Source organism: Astatotilapia calliptera, chromosome 19 (genome assembly GCF_964374335.1).
Source record: "Astatotilapia calliptera chromosome 19, fAstCal68.1, whole genome shotgun sequence".
Taxonomy (NCBI): Eukaryota; Metazoa; Chordata; class Actinopteri; order Cichliformes; family Cichlidae; genus Astatotilapia; species Astatotilapia calliptera.
In genome coordinates this window covers 8731337-8754396 of record NC_137440.1, presented here as the reverse complement: position 1 = coordinate 8754396, position 23060 = coordinate 8731337, and the positions used below count along the sequence as shown (strand labels likewise).

General features: G+C 40.0%; 2 protein-coding genes and 3 long non-coding RNA genes across 6 annotated transcripts in view; 4 read left to right on the top strand and 1 right to left on the bottom strand.

Moving 5' to 3' along the window:
• LOC113024581 (interferon alpha-inducible protein 27-like protein 1) overlaps window positions 1-23060 on the top strand; it is a 121480-nt gene that overhangs the window by 13373 nt on the left and 85047 nt on the right. The gene's annotated exons all lie outside the window — the stretch shown is intronic.
• Window positions 466-1448, top strand: LOC145422376 (uncharacterized). The gene is made up of 2 exons (XR_013903656.1): window positions 466-605; window positions 1201-1448. It is a non-coding gene; the product is annotated as an uncharacterized LOC145422376 (long non-coding RNA).
• Window positions 7433-12401, top strand: LOC113024575 (cytosolic 5'-nucleotidase 1A-like). The gene is made up of 6 exons (XM_026171758.2): window positions 7433-7576; window positions 10445-10540; window positions 10716-10839; window positions 11291-11419; window positions 11523-11707; window positions 11967-12401. The coding sequence occupies exons 1-6, from the start codon at window positions 7553-7555 to the stop codon at window positions 12279-12281; spliced, it is 873 nt and encodes a 290-aa protein (XP_026027543.2). The 5' UTR covers window positions 7433-7552; the 3' UTR covers window positions 12282-12401.
• Window positions 13270-14100, bottom strand: LOC145422377 (uncharacterized). Of its 2 annotated transcripts, none has more exons than XR_013903657.1 (3): window positions 13931-14100; window positions 13732-13784; window positions 13270-13410 (listed from the first exon to the last, which is right to left on the bottom strand). It is a non-coding gene; the product is annotated as an uncharacterized LOC145422377 (long non-coding RNA). The 2 variants fall into 2 exon arrangements; XR_013903658.1 differs by having other exon boundaries at window positions 13732-13808; window positions 13931-14070.
• On the top strand, window positions 17331-17673 carry LOC145422419 (uncharacterized). The gene is made up of 2 exons (XR_013903704.1): window positions 17331-17436; window positions 17601-17673. It is a non-coding gene; the product is annotated as an uncharacterized LOC145422419 (long non-coding RNA).

Sequence of the window (23060 nt, the reverse complement as noted above, 5' to 3'; positions counted from 1 at the left end):
AAGTGTAACATAAATTATTCTGTAGCAATTACACAAGAATATCCAGTAATGTCCCTGCCTACAATTAAACACATTCACTTACCAAAGTGAAATCGGGGGCATCTGCTGTGGCAAATGGGTGCAAGCCTTTGACCACAAACTTAGTCACTGCTCTGTGACATTCGTCTATCCTGGCCTGAAAGGAGACGCTACCGGTAGACTGCAGCAAGAACTGCCAGCATCTAAGCCAGACTCTGTCTGTCTCTCTCGTCATGGTCACCTACACAGCAAATTCAAAAGTGTTAAATTTTTTGGTGTTAATAGTCTCCTTGCAAAAGTAGAGTTAATTTTACTCTAAGCAGAGTCACATTCTTTTAATGTAACTCTGAGGTGTAAAATGATAGTAGTTAAAATCGAGTGTTAAAAATGAGTGTTTCTCTGTCAAATCTGGAGGTGTTACAATGGAAACATTAACTCTTGACCTCTTAACTCTGAACTCCTACAGGGGCTATGACACCAACAGAGTAAATTCACAGACTCCGCCCCCAGCACGGCTCCAATCGAAGCTGAAGTGAAGCCGTTTCAGAACATTTTGCTCTACATATTTGAGTTGTTTGCCATGCTTGGTAAGTCATTTTTTCAAAGATTGTTTCAATTGTTATTAGCTTTTACTTCTGTGGCTCTTTGGAGTTGAGACAAAGCTGTGTGAAAGGCATTAGCCATGTTGCTCGGTGATAGCATAACATTCTGTTTTAGCTAGCTGAAAGGTATTGTTTGCGGGCAAATACCACAGCACTGAAAAAAGCTTGCATGTGAATTTTCAGTCAAACCTTTGGTCAAATACACCTAAAACAATGTCTAGAATGTGAAATGTTGGTATAATGGTGCTACTTGAAGCCTGAAAACGATCGCCCATAAAAAAAAAAAAAACGAGCAAACAGCAGTAGCAGACGTCCTGACTGGATTCTACGTTAGCATAGATCCCTCCAGAGTTTTGTGCACACGGTTTAGGTAAAAATGAAAAAAGGTTGAGGTTTTACATTTAGTTCAGTATTACCTGTTGCCTGTGTCCTTGTCTTTTGGGAAAATACTTTACACAAGTAATGGCTCAAAGAGGATTCCTTTTTTTTTTTTTTTTTTTTTTTACTGTGCTGCAATTGTTTACTGGATTATTTGTGCCATTAATTAGTGTCAACTAATTTTTATTCAATCTCCGCACAGGATATGCTTGTGAAGATGGAATATGGGGGAGAGCAGAAGTGCGTTGAAGTTCCACAAAGGGATGAATGAAGGACATGCATATTGTATTGAAGAAATAAGTGATGAGAATGCTGTTATTTGCATTTACCATGTCAGACCTTTGATAAACAAAATTCTAATGAAAGTGAGAACATGTATACTGTTACATCTTTCAGAAAATGTTTTGAAATTGTGGTGCACAGTTCAGAATAAATGTTTTTCAAAAACCATTGCATCTTTTTAGTAAATATTTATTTCCAAAATAAATTTCTAGAAGTTCAGAACAGTAAAATTCCCGCTTTTTAGAATGAATTAGAAGATAACTCTTACGTAGTTAAACTAAAATACTCTTTGAGAGTTAATATATAAACTCTTAACACCAAGTGTTAAATTATCAACTCCAGACAGATTTGGTGTTTAACACTAAATCAGAGTTAACGTACCAACTCTCCAAAAAGAGTTAAATTAACTAGAGATGGACCGATCCGATATTACGTATCGGTATCGGTCTGATACTGACCTAAATGACTGGATCGGATATCGGAGAAAAATAAAAAATGTAATCCGATCCATTAAATATCACGAAAGCACCTCACAAAACTTGCAACACGCCGTAACTCACCTCAGAACGTTAGCATGTCGGAGCAGTATGCATCACGTGATAGAGCGGCTGTGGCATGCGGGACCTGTGGTCTGGATAGCATTTGGAGCTTCGCTAGCAACCCGGCATTTCATCTCCGACAAAGTTATCCCCGAGAGAAGTAAAGCAAGTGTGTAAGTCCATCTCTGAATGTTTGTAACGCATTCCTGCATTAAGCTTAACGAGCGACTGCCTCTCGCTCTCCGGTAGAGATGGACCGATCCGATATTACGTATCGGTATCGGTCCGATACTGACCTAAATTACTGGATCGGATATCGGAGAAAAATAAAAAATGTAATCCGATCCATTAAATATCACGAAAGCACCTCACAAAACTTGCAACACGCCGTAACTCACCTCAGAACGTTAGCACGTCGGAGCAGTATGCATCACGTGATAGAGCGGCTGTGGCATGCGGGACCTGTCGGTGGTCTGGATAGCATTTGGAGCTTCGCTAGCAACCTGGCATTTCATCTCTGACAAAGTTATTCCCGAGAGAAGTAAAGCAAGTGTGTAAGTCCATCTCTGAATGTTTGTAAAGCATTCCTGCGTTAAGCTTAACAAACGATATATGGAGCGACTGCCTCTTCTTGCTGCTACTTCAATCATGAAACTGCTTAATGATCAGCTGATCGGCTTTTCTGTCGCGAGTCCGTCTCTCTTGTTTGTTTTTGGCCCACTTCACGCCAGAAAGAGGAAACCAGCGGCTGAACAACAGCAGCACGTTTAAGCTTGATAAGCTGTTGTTAGAATTTATTTATTATTGCTTTCTACACAGTGTTGGGGAGTAACGGAATACATGTACCGCCGTTACGTATTTAAAATACAAAATATGAGTAACTGTATTCCGTTACAGTTACCGTTTAAAAAGGTGGTATTCAGAATACAGTTACTTTGTTGAAATAAATGGATTACACTGCGGTACTTTCCTGTTTCATTTTGTCGCGGGTCAGGACTGTTTGGGTTTTGTTTGACAGCTACGTTCTGTTGTTCCAGGCGGCAGCGTTACGGTTGCCATGGTTACAGGGCGACGCTCTCTCTCTCTCTGCGACTGTGTGTTTCCTGGGTGAGAGAGCGCCTTTTCGTTGTTGTTGTTGTTGTGCTAAGCTAACAGGCAGAATGCTACAAGCATAGCTCTAAGGAATGTAGCATCATGGGCAGTGTAGTCCGTGTTTCAGGGAGAATGGACTGCCATACACGTTATGGGTCTGTGAGCGCGAGGAGGGAGAAAAAGGGGAGTGGAAAGGTACGAGTTGTCATCGAGGAAAAACGGGAGCTGGAAGCATGTAAATATAATAATAACCACTTCAGCCAAGAAGAGTGCCTGACGAGCCCAGTTGTAAGTAAGCTATTAAGACTCGACTGTACACTGTGTTCGTGTTTTCCTCCGAAAACAATAAGTTCCGTTGGAGCAGTCTTTCAACGCCTCTCTCTGTCAAGAAAAGTTGACCCAGACAACAAAGTAAAGCTATTTTTCGGCTACGAGCCGACAGGGACCCCGCCGTATTAGTCAGAGGTCCCTTTACTACAGTTCGGAGTCGCGGACCTTCAGTAATAGTAATAAATCACACAGCAATAGTACATTCACGTTGTTGTAAAAAGCATGATAATATATTATCGGCCAGCCCCTCCGGGTCCCTGGGGAATTCTTACCTGAGAGCCCTCCCCCATGTTTCGATACATCTTTGTTGCCTTTTCGCCCCCCAAGAGACTCATTTCCTGTTCCTGTGCACCACTGCCTGCCTGACACTTTTGTTCCGAGTTCGTTGGACTCTGCTCGTTTCGTTTTCGTCAGGCACAATGCCCATAGGACTCCGCTGCGTCCACCATATGACGGGCCATACAGGGTTCTTAAACCAGGCAACAAACATTTCATTTTGGACTTTGGCGGTCGGCAGGAGGTTGTCTCTGTTGACAGCCTTAAGCCTGCACATGTTATGCAAGAGGCAAGAGGATCAGGTGGTCCCGGCCCAGGCCCCTCGCCGTGGCCGCCCACCTGCCACCGGGCTGACCCACAATCAACGGAGTCCGAGTCGTCTGCAGTTTTTTCTGACTGCCGGTGCCAGCCTCGCTCCCGGGCCGGGTTGCCCTCTGTCAGTTCCCCACCCGCCCCGGTTCAGCCGTTCCGGCCGTTTGCTTAAGCCCTGGGTCCTGGACTAGTTCTGCTGGGTGTTCGGGGGGGGGGGGGGGGGGGCATGTGTGGTGGACCACTAGAAGGCTCCACTCACACCCAGTGTTAAGGAAGTGTGTTCCTGTGTTTTGTGGCGCGATATGTGCAGTTGATGTTGGAGAGGAATAAAGGAGTGAGAACTGAGAGCTCTGTGTCGTTGATGCTTACTTCCACATAGTACTCATCCACAACTATTTTCAGTTGCCGAAGATATAGGATTCAGAAAGTTTATTCATGCAGGCCCATATGACAGAGAATATGCATGTTCTTTTTTTTCATATTTTAATTTATATTTAATTGTGTTGTGGTTTGCAGTGTTTTGTGTTGTTTCACTTTAAATTTATTTAAAAAGAAAAACCTGAAAATTTAAATAGTTAAAAGCTGAACTGTGAATAGTTGGTTTTTGTAAAATATGATTTATTTATTACATTTTATGTGTAGTGAATAAATAAAAGTATATTTACGGTGGCCCCTAGAGAGAAAGCACGTACAAACCCCGAACCACGTAAAAACTCCAAAACATGTAAAAACTCCATAGCACGTACAAACTCCGAAGCACGTACAAACTCCAAAACACGTAAAAACTCCAAGACACGTACAAACTCCAAAACACGTACAAACCCCGAAGCACGTACAAACTCCAAAACACGTAAAAACTTAGAAGCATGTAAAAACTCCAAAACACGTACAAAACACAACAGAAGTGCTCCAGGATGCTAGGCGCAGTGTTGAGCTTTTGTTACCTAGTGGCTACACAAGCCAGGAAGTACCAATGACCGGATTTGGTGTGTGGTAGTAACAGGTAAATGAACTTTTTTTTTTTTATTTGAATATATATGAGTGCTTGTGTATAAATACACAAACCATACACATATGCTTTCAATTGTGTAATTTAAGTGATCTAGGTAGCTCTGTTTTGGAAGTTCAGTTAACACTAGAAATATGTTTTGGAGTTTGTACGAGCTTTGGAATTTGTACGTGCTTTTTGGAGTTTGTACGTGCTTTGTCTCTAGGTGCCACCGCATATATTTATATATAAACATATATAAATAAAACCACTTTTTTTTACATTAGTAATTCCTTTTGTGCATAATTTTCTATTATTGTTAATAATAAATTAATTAAAGCAACAAAACAACCTGAAGAGTCGGTTCGGAGCCGAAAGAGCCGGCTCTTTTTAGTGAGTCGAGCCGAAAGAGCCGGTTCTCTAAAAAGAGCCGGAAATCCCATCACTACAGTAAAAACTCCGGACCTGTGACATCATCAAGTACGCTGGTGTTCCAATTGTACTCCCGTGCGGTCTCGGCAAGTCCAGTCTCGCCGAGAACGCGAGTATGTACTTGCTTACTTAGAACTGAGAAAGGTCCAGTGAGTGATTCGTAACAGGAAGGGAGGGGATGAGTGAGTCAGTGGCTGTATCCCAATTCAGGGTACACGGCAGTGCACTACAGGCATAAATCTAGACCCCTAGATAAAACATTATGGCATTATAGCAGTGACAACTCCTCCACAGTAGCAGGTGGGATTTTTCTTTTTTGAGGACGGCTCCTTTTACCTTTCAATATGGATGGTCTGTTTATGTTTTGATCAAGAGCCTTTTTTTGGGCAGCTGAAGAGGAGAAGTCTATCTTATGGCCAACCACTGACTGTATCTTGGTCACATTACCCAGCAAAACCCAGTATGCAGGTTCATCTGTAACAGTCCTTGTGCCACGATCAACACTGCTGCTTCTACATTAAACAGAAGAGCAATGACGTGGGTACAGGTCTCCGCGACTCCGGCCTTACAGGTGCAGTGGGCGGCTTCAACCCATGGCTGCAATGCTGGTTCATTCAGTCTTTGAGAGTGCAGGACCTGAAACACAGACAAAGTTCATTTAAAGACAAGAACTATGAGTCAAGGCCGACATAAATGTGTTTAATCTACTTTATCATAAATGTAACAAAGTGTTTAGAAAGTTAGCACATACATGTAATTTTTCATTTCTTTATGTGTCCATCTATAGAACGCTGCATGTTATAGTGTAAATCTGCCTGTTCTCTGTCAGAAACCTGCCTGCAGAAAATGAACCTAAAGCATGTAATGCAAGGATGTAATCACTTTAGAGATGGAGAAAGCATAAAGTGACAATTATGAATCACTTAATATGATAAGGAGATTCTGCAGGTCATTAATCGATGTATAAAACTAAAATAAAATGTATTTTTAGTGACACAAGATACAAATATGGAAGCAAGATGTATAATTAGAATTATTTATAATAAATATGAATTAATAATGAATCAAATGCATCCTTCATTTCCCTGAATTCACTGTACCAGTGCACCTGCACATGTGATGTGACAATAGAAGTGATTTGATTTGAGAGTTCAAACTCACTGCTGTAATAACGTATAATGATTAATATAATAACTATGATATTGGCCATATTATATTTACACTGACTTTAGTCTCATGAACAACATTAACTAATTGTTATTTACTAGCTAATCTTAAATGACTGTTCAGTACAGAAATGAAGCCCAACAATCATGTTTTACAGTCCTGTGGTCTCAGCCTCAGATACTTATTAAATCACACAGAGCTCATGTAGAAACAAACTAACAAACAAAATATGTTCTCCTTCATTTCTGTCAACCACACGTTTCCAGCTATCATGGTTGCTAGACAACCTGGGCAGCGCGACGGAGGCTAGACCGTCCCATTTCACAAGCCTCGCACTTCTGGCCTTAGCGGTCTTTGAGTACGCGGCCCTTGAGGACCGTTGAGGCTGCGTACTTTAAGGCTGCAGACCCTGAATTGGGATACAGCCAGTGATTCGTTCAACTCGTTTGAGCTGTGAGCCAGGAGGGAGGGGGTGAGTGATTCAGCACAGCAAAGGAGGGGATGAGTGAGTGAGTGATTCGCCTTACCCTATGATTCAGCCTAGCAAGGGAGGGGATGAGTAAGTCAGTGATTCGTTCAACTCGTATGAGCTGTGAGCCAGGAGGGAGGGGGTGAGTGAGTGAGTGATTCGCCTTATGCTATGATTCAGCACAGCAGGGGAGGGGGTGAGTAACTCAAATGTGCTGTTAGCATGCTAGCTAAGCGATGCTACTGTGAACTGAGGAGCTATTGTCTTGATGTGAGCTTCTACTCAGGGTTTTTTCTTCTAGTTCAGAGCAGAAATGTTTTTGTTAAGAAACTGGCTGTTGTTTTTTCCCCCCACAATTTTAATTATAAGATAGATATATTTCTACTAATGGAATTAGTTTGCTAACAGCAACAGGGATGAGTCAGTGAGTCAGTTGCGCTTGTGAATCATGATTCACGAGTCAGTAAAGTGATTCTCGAGTATTGAACGATTCGTTTACGAATCGAACATCACTAATCAATACAAATGGCATGGCAACAGGGTCCAAAGGCTCCACAGGTTCTGCATCATGACGTAGCTTTTCTAGTTAGAATAAAAAGGAAGAACAGCAGTTCTGCAGTCAGCAAACAGAGGAAATTCAAGTTTATTTCTATCTTTAAGAAGCACGATGAGTGAGTGCAGAACTTCTACAGTAAGTCAGTTTTTAATGTATTAATATATGCTGGTGTGTGGCAATTATGTAGTAGTTTTAACAACTTAGTGAAAGATATATGCTCTGCTGGTGGATGATGGTGTGCCATCCTTTGTGATTTTCTTTTCACTATGTCAGAAAGCTGTGCACTATTAACAAGAAAATATGTCTGTTATAGCAGTTTTAATGAATATTTCTATAACTTTGTCATCTTTTGAAATAAGGTATAAAATTGTGTTAAGTAATCAAGAATAATAAAAAAGATATACAGTTATGAAGAGAGTCAGTGAATTGTCTTCCTGTAACCGACACCAATTCAATTCAATTCAATTTCTTTATTGTCCCACAAGGGGAAATTAGTTTAGCAGCAGCCAGCTGCTGCAGTAATAATGTGAAACATGCTGTGGTACACTAACTGAGTTATTTAAACGTTGCATGAAAATCCTCTGCAGGATAAACAGGTTATTTTGCTACACTGTGATGGATTAAAAGGTCACAGTTATGTTACATCAAGTGTAGCACAGATTCATATGAATTTTTGCTGATGATGCTGAGATTCATTCTCTGAATTCCACCTTCATACCAACTGTATAGTGCCCAGTGTTGGGCAAGTTACTTTGAAAAAGTAATTATTTATAGTTACTTCTTCAAAAAAGTAAGTGAGTTCGTAACTGAGTTACAAGATTCTAAAAGTAATTAATTACTTGAAAAGTAACTATTGCGTTACTTAAAAAAATTGTTTAACTCTCTGGTGTCCAGGGTATAATTGGTCATTTTTTAATACATTTGATGTTTCCTCTACATTTCACTTTTAAAAACGAATTACTTTGCCTTGTTTGGTATCATCCTTTTCAGCACAACCTCACGTGTCTGAATTTACAGTTATGTTTTCATTTTGACATACTGTATTAACACAATTGATCTAAAATAAGACAAAAAACATAAAATCCGAGTAGAAAAAGTTATATTTTTTACTGTAACAACCACAAATATGTTTATTGAATCATATTTCATAACTTTAAATGCAAATATAAATTGTCAATTTTAAAATCAAATGCACAAGTTTTGCAAACAACAAAGTTATTTGCAGTTTCAATAAGATGCCACACAAATTATTTGTGCCACTCCAAAATAATAATTTCTGTCCACTATAAAGGAGAACATTACAAGCCTGACAGCAGGAGGTGTCAGGCTCCTACCTGGAGACAGCAGTCGCCTCATTGTTCTGACACACAACACAAAACCATCCCCAACACTACACGCTAACTACAGAAGATTAACTACACACTCCAAACATGCTAAACATCGCAAATCTCTCACATCTCAAAATTCGCTCTCTCTCTTTTTCTGCTGTCTTTCTCTCTCACCCTCTCTCGCCGTCACTCCTAAAACTTCCCCCTCTTCCTAAACAACCAAATGTCAAGTTGCCCATTTTTTTTGATTAGTTGACATGGTTCATTTTTCCACCAACACGAACGGGCTGTTTTTTGTTTTGTGTTTTTTATTTTTTGCTCATAAGCAGAGAGTGCTTGCTAGCGCTGTGCTCAGACAGTAAACATGACGAAACTATTGAGGAAAAAACACACATATATATTGTTTATCATGACTCTGGTTTTACGTGGCCTATCAACACAATTTAAAAACTGGTATATATCACCTTGTTGCTTTGTCATCTTAAAGTGGTCGTGTGATTGGCTTACCACGACTACTTTATTCTTCCTCAGTCAAACAGCAGCACTCATGCGATTGTTTTGCCCCCTTAGCTCCAGGTGTTGTGCTAGACAGTGATCGTGATTGCCGTCCGCAGGAGCGCGCACAGCTGCGTAAAGCTGTAGCGCCCAGATTACTTATTTAATCTGATATAAGGTGCGGTAAGCTGAACACAGCTTCAGCCGTCTGTTTGTTGGAAAATTTTAACGCGACCGCACCACATTTTCTTGTTAGTAACTGTAACTAACAGAAGGTTGAATGCTACATGAACAGTATAGAAACTTATACAAACTTACAAACACTGGTATCAGAGCTCAAATAGAATTCACCTATGAACTTTGGGGCCTTTTATACACTGCAGCACACCTACCCTGCAGCTGAGCCAGGAACCACACCTCCGCCACACACTCATCCGAGTTTGTGTGTTTTTCCGTCTGACCAGATGCAGCTTTCTGCAGCATCTTTTAAACATCCTTATACTCTGTGGCAGGACGTGGTCTGTGGTGCCACTACAGGGGCGGCACACACCTGAGCGCCATCACAATCACACCTCACCGACTTAAAAGCTGAACTAGGTCCTGCAGTGTTGTTGTTGTTGGTAATGTGTGTTTGTGAACGGCAAACGAGTGTTAACAACAAGATGCTGGAAGCACGAGCATGAAAGTATGCAGTGTGATGTTTACTTACTCATCACCACAATATATTTATGTGTTGAACAGAAATCATATCCTTCCTTGTCATTAAAAACCAATTCTGTAGGACGATTTTCACTAACTAACTCAGATTGATTCTCAGATTGATTGTTAGGAAAAATTGTGGGAAACAGAAAGAAAGTGGGAGAGTATAAAGAGTTATCACACCAGACCCAAGAGCAGAAGACAAAAGTGAATGGCAGCTGTGGCAACTCAGTGAATAAAATCCAGTCATTTTCATGAAGATCTTCTAGACAGAGAAAGATTTAAGGTTGAAAACTGATTCATAACAAGTTCCTACAAAAGTACAGATAAAGCATTAAATCAGCAAGCAAGAAGTGCAAATAGTGTCATAACATACTGTATGAGTGCAGAGGTCAAATAAGAAAATTGTTGACAATTTATTTTTAAACTATGCAAAAGAATGTCTTTATTGAATTGTGGGAAACATTTTTTTCTCCTTCAGTCTGAACCAGAGATCCCCGTCACCATTGCCATGTCTTCAGGACTCCTCTTCAAGCAAGAACAGCAGGGCTATGGCCCTGCCTTCAAATTTGTTGAGGTCATATATTATGAGGGGAAAAACACATACACAAAATTGCATGTAGTGGTTATGTGAAAGATGAGAATATACCACATAAGACAAAGCACCACAGAAACCTGCACACAAATACTGCACTCACACAGTTACTTAACATTCACTCGAATTTAATTTATCTTCCTTGTCCTGCTCTCAGGCTCTGAAGGCAGTCAATGCTGAACTCACAAACCATTACCCTGACAGTGAGGAGCTCTTTAAAGTCAAACTCATCAATGACAGCTCATCATCAGACTTTCTCATGAATCGGATCCGTGAACATGGTGAGTTTATGACACCTCCAAACACACTTACTATTATTTCAAATACATGTGTCTTATGAGGAAACTTCTAAATTTTGAGAAAATGGATAAATGGAAACAATTAGACTGAGACTGAGACAATCTTTCCACTTCTAAGTGATTCTGATCAACTCTTGTTTACCCCAATACCCTTTCTAAATCATTCAGGCTTCATTTGTACAGCACTTTTCATGCCCTTCAAATTTTTAAATAGATTAATGACAGGCTTACAATAAGACAACAAAAACACTAAAACAGAATCTTATAAAGTAGAATACACTTGAAAGTGTAAGTACTCTAAAAGCAAGTCAATACAAAAATAATAGATATAAGTAAGTAATAGTAACACTATTGCTAACACTACTCTGATGAATCTAAACAGATTTGGTAAATCAGATTGTCCAGCAGCCTTTTCATTCCTTCTTGTTTGCAGGGCTGGAAGAACTTATCACTCTGTTACCTGTGACTGAAGATCAACTTGTGAATGAGTTACAAAGAAACAACACCCACCTGTACCTGTCTGATGAACCAGGGTTGAAGGTTCAGGAAGCTTTGAATGAAGGTAAAAGTGTTAAATGTGGTGCTAATTTTAAGACAAAGTGCAGTTTCTGCTGTTGTACTTTAATGACTCTGTGTGTTACTGTGAATGAATGTCCCTACATCAGGTGTAGCAGCTGCTATCATGTTCACCCCAACAAACATCATCACAGAGTCTGAGAATCAGCTGCGTGTTGCCTTTGATGGCGACGCTGTCCTCTTCTCTGATGAGTCAGAGCTCGTGTTCAAGAGTGGTGGACTACAAGAATACTTGAACAATGAGGAGCAAAATGTCGAAATTCCAATGAACGAGGTATGAAAGATAGATGATAGAAACACATTCCATCTTCTTTTAATATTTTTCAAAAAAACAACTAATTTAACTATATGGTTACAGTTATGTTGGCCTTCTGCACTGTTGTAAGCAATATATATTTAGTAATAGAAAAGAAAATCTTTGCTAATTACATTCACATAAACTGATATCAGCTAAATTATCCAAATGCACTTTCCTGCTTTGACCAGATTGTCATGTGTTGAGTCTCTGCTCTTCTTCTCTTTTCTTTATTCAGGGACCATTCAAAGGATTCTTGGAGGTTTTAATAAAACTGCAGAAAAAGTTGCATAATAGAGGCCTGTACAAGAAGTGTCCCATTCGTACCTACCTGGTGACATCTCGAGGGGCAGGCTGTGACGGCTACAGAGCTTTAAACACTCTGCGCACCTGGGATCTGGAGCTTGATGAAGCTGTGTTTGTGGGAGGGGCTAACAAAGGTCCTACACTGCAGAGGATCAAGCCTCACATCTTCTTTGATGACCAGCAGAGACATGTTGATGCTGCATTGGAGGTCGGCACAGTGGCATGTCTGGTGCTCTCACCAAACTAACAATAAATAGCAATCTGTTGATTGGATTTTATAACTGCTGGAAATATGTGAACTTGAAAAGTATGTTTCCATAATGCTTCATAAATGCAAATAAATTAACAAACAAACATCTTTATCTCATCTGTGGTCTGTTGTGTTTTTTTCTACAGTATCAATGTTTTATAAATTTTGAATTCTATCAAATGCTTCTTAGTAAATCAGCTGTTTGTGAAAATCAGCTGATGGTTTTCTTTTCACTGTTGAGTGAAAAACAAACCACTTCAACACCTGAATGAGCAGATCAGAAGGGATGGCAGAAGTGATGAAAGCATTTTTTGTGACATTGTGTTCATAAAAAATATTTTATGTAAAAAAAAAAGTCTGTACTATGTGATAGAGCTGCAATAGCAGACTTGGATTTCCTCACACAGAAACAATATTTCAGGATGAAGATGCAAAGTATTATTATTGAAATATGTGCTGTTAATCAAAAGAGAGTAAGTAAGGTTTATTTATTAAGCACTTTTCATAGACAAGCAGTCACAAAGCACTGTACAGAAAGGGCTTAAATAAACAGAACTTCAGGTACTCAGTCAGACAATAAAGACAATACAAAAGGTCAAATGTAAATTAAAGTTTAAGATTTTAAAAAAAAGTCCATCTATGAGCCCGTCTATTACAGTGGCTGTGATCAGAGTTACGTTACATCAAGTGAAATAGAGGTGAATTTGAAGTTAAGCTGATGATGCTTAGATTCCTTCACTGAATTCCACCTTCACACCAACTTTATAGTGTCTAGTATAAAGACATAAACAGGCATTAAAAGATACAAAGGCATTAACAGTATACTGAGTATAGAGGATGGAAATCGGCATTGACAACTCGTGAAAAATACAGAATGTCTGTACCTTTGCAACCTCTGAAGGTTTCTTGCTTTGATAAGACAGGCTGGATTGTTGATCTGCAGGACGGGCACCTCTATACAGGAAGTCTGGTTCAGCTTTTTTATTGAAGTCCAAGTGTATCCCCTGCTTTCCCTCATATGATAAACCCTGAGAAGCACTATAGGTCAGATCTTATCAGTCACACCAGTTAGCAGCAGCTCCCCTCTTGATCATTGCACTTGTTCACCTGGGATGATTTAAGAGGCCTGGAAAGAAGGCACCAAGGGACTGTAACATTAGAAGGTGGAGTAGCCTGTATGAGCTTTTTAAACTAAAACTACTTAATACTCACATTTATCCCTTTACTCTTTCACAAAGGATTAAGTGTATTGAACACAGTTAGCTGTACTAATGATACACACAAGCTTTGCACCATAATAGTTAATTTTAATATAAATGTATAAAAATTATCATCATGAAAACACAACACAATGATTAAAAACAATCTTGAGAGAATAACAAGACTTCCAGTTTTGGCATGAAGCAAATATATGAGTTCTACATGATTTTCAGCTGATGAAACTCACCAACCATCCCACTGCTGCTCCAGCACCAGCAGTAGCTGACAGACCAGCTGCACCTGCAGCACCATGACACAAAGAAGCTGTCAAAAGCATACAACAGATGCAATTATCTAATCTAAAATTATGATATTTTGATGAACTTTTTCTTTTTGCATGTTGTTGCAAGTTAAAATCCTAATGAAACATCTAATTATTAATTTACCTGCTGACTGCAAAGCAGCCGCCACACTTCCAGCTGCCACTCCTCCTCCATTAGCAACTGCAGCAGACGACATCATGCCTGCAGCTATTCCTGCTGAGGTGAAACCAGCAGCTCCCAAAAGGGATCAAAACAAGACATGACTCACCGGGGTCCATGTCTTTATCTGCCCTGTGTCTGCTCTGAAATGGGCTGATTTTTATAGCAAGCAAGGTTTCATTTCCTCGGAAACAAAACTTTATGTTCAGAGCTGAACAACAGAGGGCGACAGAGAGCAACACAAACTGGAGAGTGATTTCTGTTTTTTGTGTTTCTTATCTTTGCTTATATTGGTAAATGCGGTGGTGTTAGTAGTATTTACGAAAGGGTCACATGTATAAAATAAAGAAACCGGTATCTTTGTGGCTGTAGCTTCATGAGAGATTTGCGTCAGATTAAATGCCAGTTCGTCATTCACAACAGTTTTAATGTCGGAAATATTTATAACCAGATGGCAAGATATCACTTTCTTATCAGTAGATAAAATGCAGTGAAAAAAAATCAAAATAATTTATGCTTAGAAGTAGAATTTGTATCATGTGCGACACTCAGTGTGTATGACTTTGTGTTTTCACTTCAAGCTTTGATGATCGCCTTATTTCTGCCAGTTATAAAAAGCAAGTATGTCAGCCTTGGTACTCAATTACATAAAAATAATGATCAATGTATTATTATTTTCAAATAACAGATAAATAAATAGAATAATAAAATATAAAAATAAAAATAAAAATAACCAGAACACAACTTTAAAATCCATCCATCCATCCATCTTCATCCGCTTTATCCGAGGCCGGGTCGCGGGGGCAGCAGCCAAAGCAAAGAGGCCCAGACCTCCCAGGACTCAAGAGTGGGGAGGAGAACATAACAGCAGTAAGTTGCTTTAATTTATGGAGGGTGTTTGAAATGAGCATTTCATTTAGTCCATGCGATGCCTGCCAGTGAAGGCGAGCACAAAGGTAACAGGATTATTGTGTTTACCTTGGCTACAGTCACAATAACCACTGTGTTAATCACTAATGAGTTCCTCTACAATGCCACACGTGGGGGGGCTTAAGTTATGGCAAAATTAAGCAACATCAGGTATGAAACACGTATGAAGCAGATAATAGCCAACTTTATTTTAGGCTGCACAAAAGAGTCACTCCTTGTAAATATATACATTTATCTACTCTCAAACAAATCCTTAAAAACAAACTATGATAATGTAAAGTGAAAGATGGCAAGTTATAACTACAGGGAGTGCAGAATTATTAGGCAAATGAGTATTTTGTCCACATCATCCTCTTCATGCATGTTGTCTTACTCCAAGCTGTATAGGCTCAAAAGCCTACTACCAATTAAGCATATTAGGTGATGTGCATCTCTGTAATGAGCAGTGTTGGGACTAACGCGTTATTAAGTAACGCGTTACAGTAACTACGTTATTATTGTGGTAACGAGCACGGTAACTAGTTATTATGCCAAAACCGGGAACGCGTTACTCGTTACTGGGATTTAGATAGGCTCGTTATTCGTTACTTCGTGTGGTGGCTATCGCGGAGCTTCCACAGATTCAATAACATTAGCAAGTGGTGGAAGCCAGCAGGTGGATGAAGGAAAAGGGAGGCAAGAGGAGAGACCCGATGCAGCCGCCGGTCCGAGTATCAGGTGAACTGAACTTCAGGTAAGAAGTTATAACCTGCAGTCTATCTGGGTCAGATATGAACCAAGTTTAGGTGGAGTTTATTTTCGTTATGCTGACTTTTTCGTACTGCGTGCTAGCTAGCATGACGGAGTTTCTATACAGCTGGGTGGCTGCTATGTTACTGATGTTGAACTTTATTTTGTTCATAAGGTTAATTATTAGAGTTGCCAACCGTCCTGTAAAAAACGGAATCGTCTCGTATTCAGAGAAAATATTACGCGTTTCTTATTGAGGTGAAAAGGAACAGTTTGTCCCAGACTTCAGCTACAATGAAAAAGACACAAAGCTGGAGTTATTCTGCGTCTTTGCTGCAGAGCTGCCTCTTCTTCTCTCACCCTCCCTCTCCTGTTTCTACTTCAATCATGAAACTGATCAATGATCAGCTGATCGGCTTTTCTCTCTTGTTTGTTTATCGCCCACTTTGCGCCAGAAAGAGGAAACCAGCGGATGTCGCGCTAAACAACAGCAGCATGTTTAAGCTTGATCAGCTGTTGTTAGAATTTATTTAATATTAATTTCTAGTACAGCTGATGTTTGCTGGAGCCACAGCTGTAAACCTGCGGGTCATGATGTCGGTTTGGTTATGTGGTGAGATGGAAACATGAAGACGAAACCAGGAGATGTCCTTACTGAATCATCAGAGCTGTGATGGAGAAACAGGTTTACCTTTTAGGTGACATGAATGAGTTGAAGGGAAGTTATGAACTGTTTCTGAGAGACAAATAACCCCAGGATCCTTTTCTATGTAGCTGACAGCTGGTAACTGTGCAGGTGCGGATCTAGCAAAGTGTTGCCAGAGGTCCATGTAGAGCATTAACAGGGAAAGGGGGGCACAAGGAAATACTTTCTTATTCTCATTTAAAATGTCTCACTTTAAAAAAAAATAATTATCTGAGTCTTGCAACAAACGATTGATAGATTGATACATATATACCATCAGAACAGTGTACATCACTGTCACAACAGTGTTTATTTTCATTCAAAGGCTTTATGATTTTTCCTATAACGGTGGGCCAGTCTCTAGTCAAAATGCCCGGGACAATTTTTTTTTGTCCCAGTCCAGCCCTGTATGCAGCTCATCTGCAGTCTGGTGTTACCAACATCTTCCTATTCAGAAGGCAGAATTTCCGAGTTCTGAGTACAATCGAAAGCACCACGACTGCAGTTTTTGTGTTGGATGTAAAAAGCAGGCTACGATAGAATCAGGCGTGGGATTTCTCCCGTGGAAATGTGCACATTATTTTTTCCTTTCTATTGGTAGGTGGCACAGTGCACTTGTGGCAAGTAAGCAAGTTAGAAGACTGGCAGTCTGGCTGGGTATCCAGTTACGGAAGCAACACATTAACAAGAGAATTCTGAGTAAAACCAAAGTTACTTTCCCTAGTAACTAGTTACTCTGAAAGTAACGAGTAACTTGAAGTAACTGAGTTACTTTTGATAGAAGTAACTAGTAATGTAACTAACTAATTTAAAGTAACTTACCCAACACTGGTAATGAGAAGGGGTGTGGTCTAATGACATCAACACCCTATATCAGGTGTGCATAATTGTAATGTTATGTGCACATTGAGAATTTTAGCATCTCCTAGTGGTTAGCTTGGAGACTGCGGTCAAGTGAATTTTTATGTGGTTTGGCTTGTATTCCTATTGGATGTTTAGAGTCACATGAGTGGGGTAATGCAGGAAGCCATTTTAGTATTGGGATTTGCACAATGAGGCATACCAGAAGTCTCCCTGTTTAATCCTTAAGCATCCACCTGTGTTATGCCATGGAGAAGCTTTGTTTGTAAGTTTGAATTGTGTTTCATCTTTATAAGTAGTGAGTGTTGTATATTTTATTGATTTTATGCATATTTGGAGAGATGTATATATAAATGCCTAGATCTGTTCGCCATGTGAAGCAAATGCATAATTCTTTATTGAGCATATTTCTTTTTGTATTTTTTGTAGTTTCACAAGTTCTGGGAAATCACTGTAAGTTGTACGTTGATGAAGACAAACAAGTAAACAGCCCTCAACTTTACTTTCACGCCTGACTCATCATTCAACGCTTTCAGTGCTTACGGCATATGTTTAGCTATCTGTCACTTCGTGTACCAGAACCACGCACGCAGGGGACAGAATAATAATTATTAGGCAACGTCCTTTCCTTTGGCAAAATGGGTCAAAAGAAGGACTCGACAGGCTCAGAAAAGTCAAAAATAGTGAGATATCTTGCAGAGGGATGCAGCAGTCTCAAAATTGCAAAGCTTCTGAAGCGTGATCATCGAACAATCAAGCGTTTCATTCAAAATAGTCAACAGGGTCGCAAGAAGCGTGTGGAAAAACCAAGGCGCAAAATAACTGCCCATGAACTGAGAAAAGTCAAGCGTGCAGCTGCCAAGATGCCACTTGCCACCAGTTTGGCCATATTTCAGAGCTGCAACATCACTGGAGTGCCCAAAAGCACAAGGTGTGCAATACTCAGAGACATGGCCAAGGTAAGAAAGGCTGAAAGACGACCACCACTGAACAAGACACACAAGCTGAAACGTCAAGACTGGGCCAAGAAATATCTCAAGACTGGTTTTTCTAAGGTTTTATGGACTGATGAAATGAGAGTGAGTCTTGATGGGCCAGATGGATGGGCCCGTGGCTGGATTGGTAAAGGGCAGAGAGCTCCAGTCCGACTCAGACGCCAGCAAGGTGGAGGTGGAGTACTGGTTTGGGCTGGTATCATCAAAGATGAGCTTGTGGGGCCTTTTCGGGTTGAGGATGGAGTCAAGCTCAACTCCCAGTCCTACTGCCAGTTTCTGGAAGACACCTTCTTCAAGCAGTGGTACAGGAAGAAGTCTGCATCCTTCAAGAAAAACATGATTTTCATGCAGGACAATGCTCCATCACACGCGTCCAAGTACTCCACAGCGTGGCCCACGCGTGTATTCATTAAAATCATCGTTTGACTTCACCCGGCCGGATCGGTGTGGTTATTCTTCGATCACCTCTTGTACCCTTCCTCAATATTGAATCTTAACATTTGGGGGCTTCGTCCGGTTATTGAGGAGGGAGAGTTGGAGGTTTGGACGGAGAAATCCGGGGTCTTGGGTGGTCTGACGGGCAGACATGAATTCCAGTGGTCTAAGTGAGTGGGCATAAGCCGGCTTATCCAAAAGGTAAGGCACTACCTGTTGAATTATTTCCAAAGTGTGCCAAATTGGATATGATAAAATTTAAGTCTACTCACTGAAGTTACTGGTGGATGTCTGTTTTGATTTTGATGAAAAATCTCATGAGTTGAAGCAGTTAGAGTTCTGCTAAGAAGAATGAAGAAATGAAAGCAGTAAAGTCTGCTAAAGCAGTTAGAGTCTGCCAGGAAAAGTTTAAATACTGGGTTGAAGTCCCAAAGAAATTGAGTTAGAGTCTCAAGTAGTTGGTAGGGAATTGGTTATTGTGTTGGTTAGAGTCCAAATTTGGTCATAAGAGTGGACCTGAGCGGTCAAATTTAAACATATGTTTCTGTTGTTACAGCTTCTTGAGAGATGATTCAGTATGCAAATTAGCTGGAGTGTGTGTGTGACTGTGACTTTCAGGAAGAGGAAGCATAGCAGAGACGAGAAGTGCAGATTGGGGTAGGAAATTTATAGTTTAGTGATATGTTGTTGTAAGGGGGTTTTATGCTGAATTGAAGTATGTTATAGAGCATAAGGGGGTGATTTTTGTGTGCAAATTGTGTGGTTTTAATGAGACTTTCGGTGTATTGAGGAGGTGAAATTATGTGGTGGCAAGATTTGTGTGTTTAAGGTTGTTGTGGTGATGGGTTGATTCTGTCAGGTAGGTTGTTGTTGTTTTTGTTTTAAATAGAGGGAGTTTTAGGAAACATGGACATGTCTAAAATTGGGCCCATTATTTTGTAACAGTGCACTTAAAGAAAACCTGTCAGGTGATTTTGTTTTGTTTTTATGAGCTAACAATCAGCTCTATTGTTTCCATTTTTGTTTTAAGCAGGCCTGCAACAGTGAAATACAGCGCTGAAAATTCTCGGGAAGAGCAAATATAAGGGGGCTTTCCAGATTACAATTGGCTGAGGAGAGCTACCTGGGGACTATTCAGGTCGTAAGTCCCTGTAAAAAGGATTTTATGCGAGTCAATCCAGTCCAAAAGCATAAAGAAATATTTTCCTATGGAAAATAAAAAATGACGGAGCTCATTTTGCTGAGGGTGGAGTATCTGATCGTGCGGGAGGCTCCACTATCAGCAAATATATGGTGTGACTGCATGTGAGTGAATGTGTGACTGGATGAAGGTGAGGATGAATAAATGTGGATATACAATTTGTTTTTACCAGAGAAAATTTCTGTTTTGTTTTATTAGGTGGGGTTAGATTATGGGATTATAGTATATTGTTGGGAGAATGCCAAATGCTAAAGGGGAAATATTTTTTGATGTAACTCAGTTATCATTAATTGAAGAAACACATGACTGATAACTGTTCTGTTTTAAGTTTATTTTTATGACATAGATTGGATCATGAGTGGGGAAAACTGAGCAGTTTTAAGTTTTGTATAGTATCTTGACACATGAAATGTATCAAGATAAAGGGGGGTTTAGGGTTTAATAATTTAATTGTTTAATAATTTAGGATCATTTTAGGACCTTTTGGGTTTTTGATCATTTGGATATGGTAAAACTGAAACTGTTATTTTTAAGTTAAGGTTAAAGGATTAAAAGTGAACTTGTCACGGTTTGCGAGGCAAGCCGTGTGGAGTTGTAGAAAAGGACCCAAAAGGCGGCAGCTCTGGTGCAGGTGAATATTTATTTACAACGGTGGGCACAAAACAGCACTGGTGGAAAAACAACCTAAACTGGGTAAGCTAATAACACAAACCAGAAACGAGGATGCAGGGAGGTCCGGGGAAATACACAAGAGACGCAGGGAGACCGAGGGGAAACAACACAGACGAACCAGCAACTAGAATAACAGAAGACACAACTTAAATACACCCAGAGAACACAGGGAGATTACACACAGGTGGGGAACACAGGTGACACTGATAAACATAACGAGACAGGGCAGGAGTGAACACAACATTACGCATACTGACGAGAGACTGTCAAAGTAAAACAGGAAGTACACAGAGGTTCAGACAGGAGGAGAGAAAGCACGGGGAGAACACAGACATAACAGGCTGGGGGAAAACATGGAATAAACACAAAGAGAGACGAGAGCTCATAAATACACAGAGGGGCACAAGGGGGTAAGAGTCACAAAGGAAAAATACTTAGGGAATACCACAATAGGACACCTCAGAAAACCTGGCCTAAATAAGGAGCGAAAATACAAGGAACCAAGAATGCTGGGCCAAAATGGCCCAGGACCATGACAGAACTGAATCCTGTTTAGAAGATACAATGCCGGTTTTTCAAAGCTGTGAATAAATCTTAGAGGGAAAATTAGTGAGGGTTGAAGGGGTAGAACAGCTTTGATTTTTGATCTTTAGAAGAAGTGGTTATAATGTAGGCTTACACATACAGATATTACACAGGAGGTATTTTTAGGATAAAGGGGGAGCTTATAAATAGAAATGATTTTTATACATATTGCATTTTGTGCTTTTAAAGGAGGTGTGGCTCAAATTTGTCTCTGGAGGGTCACGAGCCTTTGGCTAGCGCTATGATTAGCCAATCTACTGTGAGGATAATATGAGTTCATGAAGGATTGCACACGCTTACAGATACAGAGTTAAGAAACACACATGACAGTATTGATTCCAGGCAAAAGGCCTTAAATTCATTTAGCTTTTAACTGAACTTAAAGAAGGACCAAAGAGGAAGGAAAAGCATATATTTTGGTTAAGTCTGATAAACTAGAATTAGGAGGTATTGTTACATTAAAGGGAGCAAAATGAAATAAAAAGGCTATACCAAAACAGGTGATAACATAGGAAATGTGAGGTTTTAAAATGAAGTTAGTGTTAACACATAGGAGTTGTTTCAAGGCAGTATTTAGCTATGATGAAATGTATACAGGAGTAATTGCTTATATGCTTAAACTTAATTGATTAAAGTGGTTGTTTTCTTTTGGAGTAGATTAACTTGCAGCAGCGACAACTTGTGCACAGGATGTTGATGATCAGATAAGGGAAAATAGAGCGAGCAACCGGACGTGAAAGCAGGGCTTAAAGAGTTCTAAAGGGATGAGTAACGTTGAAGAGTATACATAAATACAAGTCAATAAGTTAAGAAGATAATTAGGATCAGGCTTTTGATTAAAGAGTCCCAGATAGGATAAGTTAGGGAGATGCAGGAAAGGTGTTTTGTTTCCTTTGCAGAAGATCTCGGCGACCACAGGAGGGGCGAGGATCCTGGAGATCTCGAGGTTCGAGACCACCAGAGAAGGGTCTGCGTGAGGACACAATGTATTGTGACCTCTGGTGTTCCAGAGGTCAAAAGGGGGAGTGTCGAGGAGGGAAATTATTTTACTGCTATTGTTAAATAATTGTCATTGCATTAATAATATAATCTGCAGCATGGATATTGCATTCCAAGGTTTAAACAGTGTCTCTTTCAGAAAGACTGAGTTGCAGGCTGACAGGAAGTTGTATGTAGAAAGAAGCAGGAAGTTATTTTGAGCCGCAGGCTAAGACGAGGCTTTAACAATGTAACAGATAGCTTTAAGAAGGCCTTAAGCAGCTATGACTATTTTATACACAATGCATATCTGTGCTTATTAAAGAGTTGGAGCTCGGTCAATTAATTGGGGGTCGGAAGCTTTGTTCGGCGCGATGTTCGGACAATCTATTGTGCAAGTGACTTGGAGCCATAGAAGGAATCGCAATACATGCTTACAAAACACTTATATCAGGTCATTTTATATTAAGGTTTAAGTAGAGGTTCTTGATTAAAACATTTATTTAGTAGAAGACATACACATAGTCTCAGTGAGCTTCTGGTCTGGTAAAAGGTCAGAAGTGCAACAGGTGAATTGAGAAAGAGCATTTGAGGACGAGACACAGACAGTAGGTGAAGAGGTGACACAAAGAGCATGTGAGGTCAACACACACACACACACACACACACGTTAAATTAGATTTATTTAGAGGAGAGGTTAGTTATGTTTGGCTGTAACTGCAAAAGTGTCTCGGTAAAAGAGGAACCGTTTCTTGTTGTCTCGACAAGAAAGAGGAACAATTCATTTTAAGATAAGAACGGAAAGTACCAAGCCATGAAAATAGAAGATGATTTTCTGGGTGAAAAGTCATGATGATGTTGATCTGATCTATGTATAAAATGTGTCTGTGACGTATGAAGGGGCGTCAGTAAACAAACCCTGATGCTATAAAATATCTGTTCATGCTTTGATTAAGTTGAAGACTACTGGCTGTCTGCGTACAGAGTGTCTTCCCACGCGTGTATTCATTAAAATCATCGTTT